The following is a 12,170-nucleotide window of genomic DNA, read 5'->3' on the forward strand; positions in this document are numbered from 1 at the left end:
TTACGACCCTGTCTACCCGTGGTGCCACTTTTGGGCAAGGAGGTCGCCCATCCGTCCCATCAAGGCTGCTCTGCCATTCAGTGAGATCATGGCTGATGGGACTTACAACACTGCAGCATAGTGCAGGCCCTTTGGCCCTCAATGTTGTGCTAACCCATATAATTCATTCCCATTAAACCCTCCCTAACCCCGTAACCCTCTATTTTCCTTCCATCCATGTGTCTAAGAGTCTCTTAAATGCCCCCAATGATCCAGCCTCCACCCCCCAAGCGAGATATTCCAGGCCCCCACAACTCTCTGTGTAAAATAAATAAATAAATAAATAGATAGATAGAATTAAAATTAAAAATTAAAAAAAAATTCCCTCCCTTCACTTTGTACAGACGTCTTCTGGGGTTTGCTGATCCTGCCCTGGGAGGCAGGCACTGGCTATTCACCCGATCGACGCGTCTCTAAATCTTGTCGACCTCGACAAGTCTCTTCTCATCCTTCTACGCCCCACAGAAAAATGTCCCAGCTCCACTCACCTTGCCCCATGAGATGACATGAGCTGAAAGTTAGGGGGCAAAAGTTTAGGTGTAACACAAGAGGAAACTTCTTTATTTAGAGAGCAGTGTCGGCATGGAACAAGCTTCTGGTGGGGATGGTGGAGGCAGCTACAATCTTATATTTTAAGAAAAATTTGGAGAGGTCTATGGATGTAAAAGATATGGAGGGTTATGGGCAGAAGGCAGGTCGGTGGGACTAGTAGAGTTTCGTTACGGATAAGGAAGGCCGTGATGGCCTGTTTTCACGCTGTATTGTTATATGATGTTTCCCAATCCAGGCAACATTCTAGTCAATCTCCTCTGTCCCCTCTCCAGAGCTTCCACATCCTTCCTGCAATGATGTGACCAGAACTGAACATCCTGGTCAATCTCCTCTGCCCCCTCTCCATAGAGTCCAGATCCTAACTGTAATGAGGTGACCAGAATTGAACACCAGCGATTTGTAGAGTTGCAACATGCCCTCTCGACTCCTGACTCAATCCGCTGACTAATGAAGCCCAGCATCCCACAGGCCTTCTTAACTATCCTATCAACCTGTGCAGCGACCTTGAGGGATTTGCACCCCAAGGTCCCTATGTTCATCCACACCCTTAAGTAACCGACCCTGGACTCAGCCTCATTCCAAAATAGATCACCTCACACTTACCCAGATTGATTTCCACCTGTCACTTCTCCGCCCGACTCTACATTCTGTCTAGATCCTGGTGTGACCTTCCTGGAATCAACCTGGTGTACCGCCTCCAAAGCCAGTATGTCCTTCCTCAAGTCAGGAGACCAGAACTGCACGCGGTTCTCCATATGCAGCCTCACCAGGACCTTGTACGGTTGTAGCAGGACCTCCCTGCTCCTAAATTCAATCCCTCTGGCAATGAAGGCCAATGTTCCATTGGCCTTCTTGACAGCCTGCTACACTCACAAACCAACCTTTGTGATTCATACACAAGCACCCCCAAGTCCTTCAGCCGGCTGCAATCGCTTGCCATGTGAGTGAAAATCGTGGATGGTGGATGCCATAACCCCCACGCTGGAGGGGAGGAATGGTGTATAGAGCCCTCCACCCAAAACAAAACCCAGAGCAAAAACACTGCCCTTTGCTGTTGTCAGTATCCTGAATGATCCCCACCCCCACTGAAATGATGCAGCCCTTTACCGATTCCTGAAAGTTATGGGGCAAGTTAGGAGTCCCGTCTAACCCAACATGGGAGTCCCATCTAACCCAAACATGGGGGTCCCATCTAACCCAAACTCATGGGTCCCATCTAACCCAAATATGGGGGTCCCATCTAACCCAAACTCAGGGGTTCTGTCTAACCTAAACACAGGGCTTTCATCTAACCCAAACTGGGGAGTCCCGTCTAACCCAAACACAGTGGTCCCATCTTACCCAAACTTGGGGGTCCCATCTAACCCAAACATGAGGGTCCTGTCTAACCCAAACAATGGAGGTCCTGAATCCCACAAACACAGGGGTCCTTTTGTTGATATCAGATTCCTGCATGAACCACACCCCCAGTTAAGCAACCCTGCCCATGCGGTTATCAGGCTTCTGAAGGATCCCCATCCCCAGTGAAATGATGCTGCCCCAGGGTGTTATCAGGCTCCTGAATGAACCCAACTCCCTGTGAAATGATGCAACCCCATGCTGTTATCAGGCTCCTAAATGAGCCCTTCCCCCAGTGAAATGAGACTGCTACCCCATGCTTTTATCAGACTCTTGAAGAAACCTCACCCATGGCCCATGCAGGCTGCCTTGATGTTGCTGGTCACATTGGCATACACGCTGGGAGGCAGGGCCAGATAAAAGAGGCGGTTGGCTCTGGCACCCTGATCCAGGCTCAAGAGATGGCGGTCCAGGAGCTTGAAGCTGCTCAGATCATCGTACTTCCCCTGCACATAGGAGTTACAGCGGAAGAAGGCATCCAGCTTGTCCATCTCACCCTCCGTGGCCTGGAATGAGAGAGAGAGAGGAAGTGAGTGAGAGAGAGAGAGAGAGAGAGAGAGAGAGAGAGTGGGGGAGAGAGAAGAGAGAGACAGAGAGGTGAGAGAGAGGAAGAGAGAGAGACAGACAGAGAAAGAGGGAGATGGGGAGAGAGAGAGAGTGAGAGGGAGAGACAGAGAAAGACATTCGGAGAGATGCAGAGGGAGGGAGAGGGAGATATATAGAGAGAGACAGGGAGAGACAGAGAAATACAGTTGGAGAGATGCAGAGAGAGAGGGAGAGGGAGATATAGAGAGAGAGAGACAGACAGAGAAAGAGGAAGATGGGGGAGACAGAGAGAGTGAGACAGGGAGACACAGGGAGAGACAGAGAAAGTCAGGGAGAGAGGTGCGTGAATGCCGAGGGGAGGGAGCTTCAAGAGGGACAGGGTTTGGGAGCTTCTGGAAGTGGGAGGGGTGAGGAAGCATCTGGATGGAGAGGGGGGAGGGAGAGTGAGAGGGATCTACAGGAGGGGCAGAAGCAGTGATGGAAATCCCGGGAGGTGGTGGTGGGGAGAGTTACCTTCAGGTATGGCTGAACCCGGGCACGAACTGCCGACATGGTCAAGTTCGATCGAGCGAAGCCGACCACGTGGGTATCTACTGGAAGGAAGCCATCCCTGAACAGCCACCTATGGAGAGCAAGAGGGTGGTAAAGAGATTCAGTGAGGGGGCAAGAATACCTTCCCGCACCTTCTGCACACATCAGCCAACCCTACCGCCACCCCCACCGGCGCAAGAGAAAAGAGGCTCGTTGGGGCACCCGGAGGGCTGATAGCAGTTGGCATCGGCTAATTATCCACCCCTCTGAGGGGTGGGGGAGTACCTGGCTGCCAAAGAAGCCCTATGGTAGAGAGAAGGGCGGGGTGGCAAGAGGGAGACAAGGGGAGAGAAGGGGATGAGAGGAATAGAAGGGGGAAGAGAGCAGGGAGAGAGAGAGAGGGAGAAGCAAAAGGGAGGGAAGAGAAGGGGTGAGAGAGGGGAAGAAAGCGGGGAGAGGAGGGAGGGGTGAGGGGGAGAAAATGGGGAGACAGGGGAGGAGAGAGAGTTGGAAGAGGGGGGAGAGCGCAAGAAGAGAGGGGGGAAAGGGAGGGAGAAGGGGAGAGAGTGGGATGGGGAGGAAAGGGAGAGAGGGGGAACAAGGGAAATAAAGGGGTTAGAGAGACTCACCAGAGTGTTGGGTAGATTTTCTTCCTGGCCAAATCCCCCTGAGGAGACAAGGAGAGAGAGAGGAGTAGTGTCAGTGCATGAAGAAGCGTACCTGAACCCCTGCCCACCCCACACTTGAAACCTGCCCCCTCCCCTTCCCTGAATGAGGTTAACCAAATCACCCTGACCTTGGCTCACAGCTTGACCCAGCTCCCTCTCGGACCTCACGAAAGAATCTGGAACAGCTCCCTTCTGTGTGGAAGAAGATGACCAAATCTTTCGGCCATCCTCCCCCCCCCCCCCCCCACTCTGTTGATCTTATTGGATCTACGCAGGCCGTGGACTTGCTATCGACTGCGGTTGATGGACGCACTGGGCTACGAACTGCTGGAAACTGGCTGAAGAGGGTACCAGGTATCTGAACCGGGATCCAATCTACGTTTTCCAGTGACACCATGGTCGTTGGCAGAATCCCAGACAGCAATAAGGAGGCGTGCAGGAGGGAGATCGATTGGCTCGTTGAACGACAACAACCTTGCACTCAATGTCAGCCAACCAAGGAGACGATGGTGGACTTAAGGAGGGAGTCAGGGGAACACAAACCAGTCCTCATTGAAGGCTCCGTTGTGGAGAGGGTCAAGAACTTCCAAATTCCTGGGGGTTGATAACTCCGAGGATATGTCCTGAAGTCTCCACTTTGATGCCATCATGAAGAAGGCTCAACTTTGTGAGTGGTCTGGGAAGATTCGGTACTGAAGACTCCTGTAAACTTTTACAGGTGGGGACCACGGAGAGTGTTCTGGCTGGATGGAACAGGCACCAACTCTCAGGATAAGAATAAACTCCAGGGCATTGTTCACTCAGCCTGTGACATCACGGGCATCAGACTCCACTCCATCAAGGATGTCAACACGAGGCGGGGTCTCAAAAAAGCAGCCTCTTTCCTCAAGGACCCCCCACCCCCCCACCACTCCACTCTGCTCCCATCGGGGAAAAGGTCCAGGAGCCTGAAGACGAGCACAAGGACGGCTTCTTCCCCTCTGCCATCAGATTCCGGAATGATCCACAAACCCCAGACATGGCCTGACTTTTCGTGCCCCGTTATTTACATTAACGTTGTAAGATGATTATAATATGAATGTTTGCTCTGTGATCCTGCTGCAAAACCCTGAATTTCTTGACTTGTTCGTGACAGTAACTCCTGATCCTGCTGTGAGGTGGGGTACTGAGGGTGCTGAAGGCTTCACGATCGTTTCTAGAGCTTGGGCCACCAACAGATCGTACAGGACTCCAGTGGGGGCGTGGGAGGTAGATCCACGGACATTCATTGGCTTTGAACTCAGGTCTTTTTCACCGATTGCAAGAGGCGCCTCGGGCAATTTCTTCCGGAGGTCAAGATGTCAGCCTCGCAGCCAGACTCCGTGTAATATTGCCAGCGGTGGAATAACTACTGCCCAGTTGAGCTTTAGAAAGGTTCTCCCTGGCCTTGTGCCCCCACCCCCCCTCCTCCTTTCCCCAACTTTCATTGGGTGGCAGTGAGGAGGGTGTACTGTGGGGTGCCTTGGACAGGTTGGGTTGAGTGGGCAGCTGCAGCTTAATGTGGATCACGCACTCTTGATGTCAAGAACAGGCCAGCAAATGACTATCTGAAGGTGGGAAGAGGACAGGTACAACGAGATTTCAGTGTCCTTGTTCAGGACACTGAAATCAAGCAGGCAGGCAGTGAAGAAACCTAGCAAAGAAACCTAGCAGCACGTTAACCTTCAGAACCAGACAAGTTGAGTCAGGGAGCAGAGAGGTCCTCCCGAGTGAGCCCACCTGGAGTATGTGTGGGCAGTTTTGATTTCCGAGCTTGAGGAAGGAGATTCTTGCTACTTGAGGGAGGGCAGCACAGACCCATGAGGTCAATTCTTGGGACAGCAGGACTGTTGTGTGATGAAAAATTGGAGCTACTGTAATTTAGATGGATGAGGGGGAGGTCCTGATTGAAACATATAAGATTGGTAAGGGACTGGGCATGCTACCAACAGTGGTTCTCAACCTTTTTCTTCCTGCTCACATCCCACTTTAAGTAATCCCAATGCCATCAGTGCTCTGTGATCAGTAAGGGGTTGATTATAGTGGAATGTGGGTGGAAAGAAAAGGTTTGAAAACCACTGTTTTAATCGTCCCTCATTGACCTATGTGCACAGTTTCATAACTCCAAAGGAAATAGGTCAATGATAATTTTTCTCAAGCAAAATATTTCAGTAATTGAGTCTAGAGCAGTGATTCTCAACCTTCCCTTCCCATTCACATCCCACCTTAAGCAATTCCTTACTAATCACAAAGTACTGATGGCAGAGGGATTACTTAAAGTGGAATGTGAGCAGAAGGAAAAAGGTTGAGAACCACTGAGGTAGAGACAGGAAAACATGTTCCCAATGTTAGGGGGAGTCCAGAACCAGAGGCCACAGTTAAAGAATAAGGGGTAGACCATTTAGTAATTGCATCAGTAAATGCTGATTATACTAAGATTGGCAGAGCGGTGGGCAGTGAGGAAGGGTTTTGAAGCTTGCCGAGGGATTTAGGCCACTTGGAAGAGTGGGCTGAAAGATGGCAGATAGAATTTAATGCAGATAAGTGTGAGGTAGGGCTAATCAAAATTGGACATTGGTGGGGCATTGAAGACTGCAATAAAACAATAGGAGTAACGGGACATCATTCCCTGAAGGTGAATTCACATGTGGACAGGGTGGAGAATTAAGCTTATGGGATGTCGGCCTTTATAAATCAGAGCATCGAGTGTAGGAGCTGGGATGTTAAAATTGTACGAGGCCAAATTTGGAGCACTGTGTACTGTTTTGGTCGCCAAAGCAGAGGAAAGATCTCAACAATTTGGAGAGTGTCAGAGATTGAATAGAATGTGGCCACGGTTACAGGGTCTAAGTTACAGGGAAAGGTTAAATAAGTTCAGTCTTTATTCTTTGGGGCATAGAAGATTGAGAGGGGATTGGATTGAGGTGTTTAAAATTATTAGGGGTATTGACACAGTGGACATGGAGAGGCTTTTTTCCTCGAAGGGGGAGATACAAATGAGAGGACATGAGTTGGGGAAAAAGTTTAGAGGAAACATAAGGGGAGATTTCTTCACTCAGAGAGTGGCGGGTGTGTGGAATGAGATTCTGAACAAGGGCAGCCTCAATATGAGCATTGAAGGAGACACTGGATATGTACATGGATGGGAAAGGAATGGAGGGTCAAGGGTTGGAGTGTAGGTCGGTGGGAGAAGTTGATCGGCGTGGACTAGAAGGGCCGAGTTGGCCTATTTCTGTGGTGTAATTGTTATATGGTCAATGGGATGAGGTGGAAGTGCAAAGTTGTAATGGCATCAAGTGCGTAGAGGACTGTTACGAGCAGGGGCAGCTAATGTCATTCAAACAACTCAGTTCAATAGACAATAAGTTGAATAATTTATAGCAACTAAATTATGCCCACTTGGTTGAGAGAAATGAGGACTTACACAGATGGATGTCCCTGCCCATAACGCTCGTGGGTAGGGTCAACTGTAATAAAATGAATGTATTGCCAAGACCAGTACCTCTTCCGGATACTGCCCATGGTGTTGCCCTGGGAATTCCTCCAAAATTTGCTCTCGTGGGTAAGGACATTTCTATGGAATGGAATATGGTCAGGGTTTCTATGGAAAAATTGACCTGGAATTACAGTCTAGGCAGATTACAAACATCCTTGTCAAGATACATCACCTCATTCTTTGATGGGGAGGGGGGATGGTGAACTATCCTGGGCATAAATTGACCTGCACATGGTAGGTGAGAAGGTAGCAGAGGACTTTATTTATAAATGGGATGCTAAATTGTTATCTGGGAAAACCGGTAGCCATATATTAAAACAAATTATCCTCATTTGGGATCTAGGAACCAAAATACGGCTGTCCCTAAAAACACCCCAGACTCCAAATAGATTAATATCATTGACGGTAGGTAACTAGATCCTGAACACCTGGTGTCAGGGCCGTCGAAGACTGTTACGAGTGGGGGTGGCTAATGTCATTCGAACCACTCAGACAGAAGTATGATTCATTAAATAAGATGTTCCACTGCTACCTTCAGATAAGATCTTTTCTGCAGGACAAATCAAGTCCAACTATGGACCTACTAGCATGCCTGATTCGATGGGGGAAAACACATGGAAGTTCATCTCAGGAATTTCTTTCTGGCTCCAAGTGGGAGGACCCAAACAGGCCTCCACAAATCAAGGCAGAGGTGGGAGACAGACTTGGGAATAGTGACTGATGAGCGATGCTGGTCAAACCAGTACCGGATCAGCCTGACTGCAGATATCGACGCGCAGTACAGGCCGTTGCAACTTTCCACACCAGCTGTACCTGATGCCGCAAAAATTGAACAGACCTAAACCAGAATTGTCAGATGAATGCTTCAGGTGTGGCATCGAGACAGGAATCTTTGTACCTGCAACCTGGACATATACCAAGGTTAGGGCCTTCTGGGTGGAACTAGGCCAAGTCCAGGATTCCCACTGGACCCAGAGCTGTTCCTGTCAGGAAATCTAATGAAGCTGTTCAAATTCCCATTCATAATGATGGCAGTGGCAGTCGCTAGGAAGGGCACGGCGGCCACCTGGAAATCTGACTCAGGCCTAGGCATTGCAGAGCCATGTTCCCCTGGAGAAAATCACCGACAACTTTAGGAAAAAATGTTTAACATTTTTGTGAAAATTTGGCCACCAGACTTATCCATAGGAGCACGCCTATACTGTGGACCATCGTAATTCCCACCCCCCACCTCCCCCATCTGCCCCTCAATCTGTGAAGTGGGGGGAGGATCCGTCCCATCCCAACCAGGTAAAGTCGAGAAGAAAGCAGCGTGAGCGCTGGCCGCCGTGACTGATAAAACCCTGATACGTTTCACACCCTTGTTGGTAGTGTCTTCAATGTCGAGTGTAAATGTGGTTGGTTAAATGTTGAGGATGGGTGGGGGGGGTGGGGAGTGGTGGTGGAAAGAGCTTGAACTCAGTAGAAAACTTTGTATCGAACTGATCATTGTTAACTGACGCTGTCAACTACAGCCCTTTTCAAATCGCAGCACCTGGGTGGCCCTCCTGGGACCAAGGTGCGATTACTGGGGAAAAGGTGCTGGATCGCAGAGGGGACTGACCCCAACCAGGGGATTTAAGGGGAATCCCGCACACCACCCCCCACTGCGATAACGTGAACACAGGAACTATCGGTAGTCAGTCTCTCTCTTCCACCCCCTACCAACTGTCAGTCACCACCCCTACCATCTCTCCCTCCCCCTCCCTCCCACAGCAGCGACCTTTCTTCCCTTTCCCCTTGATCATGGCCCTCCCTCCCTCCCACCCTGTGGCACTGACCTCTCTCCCCCCCCCGATCGTGGCCCCCCTCTCCCCCTCCACACTCCTCATGCACTCACAGGAACTATTGGCAGTCAGTCTCTCTCTCTCTCTCCTCCATCCCCCACCAGGTGTCAGTCGCCACCCCCTCTGTCTCTCCCTCCCATGGCAGTGACTTCTCTCTCTCCCCCGATTGTGGCTCCCATGCGGCAGTGACCCCTTTCCTACCCCCCCCCCCCAGGCTCCATGGCAGCAACCTCTCTCCTGCCCAATCATGGCCAACCCCCCCATGGCAGTGACCGATCCCAGCCCTACTTTCTCCCGCCTCGCGGCAGCGACCTCTCTCCTCGACCCCCCCCCACGGCAGCGACCTCCCCCCTCCCCACAGCAACGACCTCTCTGCCTACCCGGGTCCCGCAACAGCGACATTTTTTCCCTCCCCCCCACCCAAATCATGCCCCCCCGGAAGCAATCTACCTTCCCTCTCCCTTCCCCGATCGCAGCAGCGGCCCCTCAGCCAGGGGTTTTCCCTGTGACGCCAGTGCTGACGTCACCAGAGTAACCAGGTCAACCATTTCCCCTTTCAAAGCACCGGAGCAGGACACCCAGGGAGGTTTTACTAGGTCTCCCAACCACCTCTGAGGAAGGTCAGGGGACCCAGGTGGGTTCTGACCGGGTTGACCCATTTGGACCCTTTCAAATGCCCACATATCAGGGGTTGCTCACCATGCAAAAACCCCATTTTACATGGCAGTTTGAGTGGGCCAATTTACTCTGATTGTCAATAAATGCGTTTGGAAAATCAAAAATTTATTCAAAAAAGTCTCCCCTAAACTTCTCTCCCTTCACTTTGTATAGACTTCCTCTGGTGTTTGCTGACTCCGCCCTGGGAAACAAGCACTGGCTGTCCACCCTGTCTACACCTCTCAGAATCTTGTCCACCTCAAAAAAGTCTCCTCTCATCTTTCTATGCTCCGAAGAGAAAAGTCCCAGCTCTGCTAACCTTGCCTCATGAGACACGTTCTCCAATCCAGGCAACGAAGTGTAAAACACGAAGGTCTGCAGACACTGGAGTTGAAGTATAAACAACACTGGGGGAATCTCAGCAGGTCAAACAGTGCTGTTTATAGAGCAGTTGTTCTTTCTGCTCACATCCCACTTTAAATAATCCCTATGCCATCGGGATTAGTAAAGGATTGCTTAAGGTGAGACGTGAGCAGAAAGGGAAGGTTGAGAATCACTGCTCCAGATCCAATTGTTACTGAAATATTTTGCTTGAGAAATTTTTTTTTTCGAGATTTAATTAAAATGGTTAGGGAGTTTTTATGGAGGGGTAAATTTTCAAGATTAGCTTTGAATAAATTAACCAATATCCCCCTGAGTTAGGGGGATTACATTTTCAAAATTATTATTAGGCAGCCCAACTTAAATTTATTAGTTCATTGATGGATTTGGTACGGCCTCCTAATTGGGCTAAAATTGAGATGGCAGGTATTTCTGAATTTGAAATACATCAATTTTTGTTTAGGTGGAATATAAATTTGTTACAACAAAATAATGTGCCTATACTAAAATATTTAATGAAGTTATGGATAAAGAAAAATAAAATGATAAGCTCTAGGGGTAAATTATTGGCTTTGACTCCATTGTATAATAATCAACTTATTTCTTTTTCAATACATAATCAAAGTTTATTGCATTGGAGATTTAAAGGTGTGAAAAATTTGGGAGATTGTTTTAAAGAGGGTAAGTTTTTATCTTTTAATCAGATGAGGGAAGATTTTGGTATTGATAAGAATCCTTTATTTCTTTATTATCAAATTCGATCTTTGGTAAAACATATGTTTGGTAGAGATATGATTTTACCTAAAATGACTAAATTTGAGACTTATGAAGGTACCAGAGAAGGGTTATTATTTCATTTATGTATCAAATATTATAGGATGATATGGATAAAAAGGGTTGGGATAGATCTAAAATTAAATGGGAAGCAGATATTGGTTTTATTTTTTCTGAAGAGGATTGGTTGGTTAGATATCTGTTATGATAGTGTAACTAGATCGATAAACGCACATTATGCAATGATTAATTACAATTTTTTACATCAATTATATTTGACACCTGAAAATTTTTAAAAAAATGATTTTAATGAATCAGATTTGTGTTTTAGATGTGATACGGTTGGAACTTTTTTTCATGCTGTCTGGTCATGTATACATAAACAATCTTTTTGGAAGAAAATTCCATCGTTTTTAGAATATCTGTATAAGATTAAAATAGTTTTAGATCCAACAGTATTTTTATTGGGTAATTTGCAACCTCTGAAAGGCTTGGGATTAGATAAGTTCCAGTTTGCTTTTGTATATTTAGCTTTATCCGTAGCGAAAAAATGTATTGCTAGTATGTGGAAAGATACAAATATGATTGATATTAATAGATGGCATAATGGATGAAATATTGTTTAATAATGGAAAAAAATTACATTTCGCATAATTATAATTTTTTAATTAATGTGGCTGTTATACTCAGAATATTTACATTTCAATTTATATTGAGTAGATTTCAATATGTATATCTAACTTTTTTTTAATATTTTTTTTTATAGCTCTCCTGAGGAGAGTTGGCTGAAGGGGGGGGGGGGGTTCTTTTCTTTTTTTCTATATATATTAAAAAAATGTTCATGTTCATGTTTAATTGCTGAATATGTCATATATTATTTGTTTTTTGAACTAATGAATAAAGTTTAAAAAGAAAGAAAAACTATCATTGACCCATCTGCTTTGGAGTTCTGAAACCGTGCACAGAATGAGTCAATGAGGGATGATTAAAGCAGTGGGTTTTAAACTTTTTCTTTCCACCCACAGACCACCTTAAGTAATCACTCACTGATAACTGACGGCAGAGGGATTACTTAAAGTGGGACGTTAGTGAAAGGAAGGTGTGTGAGAACCACTGTTCTAGACACATCACCAGCGTTTGGGGCTTTAGCCCTTCATCAAGGTGTGAGCAAAATGGCGGCAGGCACTCTTCACAGCTTCCCCGTCCCTCCAGAACTGAACACATGTGGTCCTGCCAGGGATGAGTAGAACTGCAGCATGACCTCAGGGTTCTTGAAAACTCAAT

At 47.6% G+C, this 12,170-nt stretch overlaps 1 protein-coding gene across 7 annotated transcripts in view; it reads right to left on the minus strand.

Annotated features, from left to right (window-relative positions):
• g6pd (glucose-6-phosphate dehydrogenase) overlaps positions 1-12,170 on the minus strand; it is a 42,214-nt gene that overhangs the window by 10,882 nt on the left and 19,162 nt on the right. For 5 of the 7 annotated variants that reach the window (XM_069929083.1, XM_069929078.1, XM_069929077.1 and 2 more), the window contains 4 exons: positions 7,255-7,326; positions 3,696-3,733; positions 3,049-3,157; positions 2,278-2,495 (listed from right to left, as the gene is read on the minus strand). In XM_069929083.1, coding sequence (XP_069785184.1) covers positions 2,278-2,495; positions 3,049-3,157; positions 3,696-3,733; positions 7,255-7,326 — 437 coding nt within the window. The remainder of the gene's footprint in view (positions 1-2,277; positions 2,496-3,048; positions 3,158-3,695; positions 3,734-7,254; positions 7,327-12,170) is intronic. The other 2 variants (XM_069929081.1, XM_069929082.1) reach the window with 1 other exon arrangement.

Source organism: Narcine bancroftii, chromosome 3, assembly GCF_036971445.1.
Source record: "Narcine bancroftii isolate sNarBan1 chromosome 3, sNarBan1.hap1, whole genome shotgun sequence".
In the NCBI taxonomy this organism is placed as follows: Eukaryota; Metazoa; Chordata; class Chondrichthyes; order Torpediniformes; family Narcinidae; genus Narcine; species Narcine bancroftii.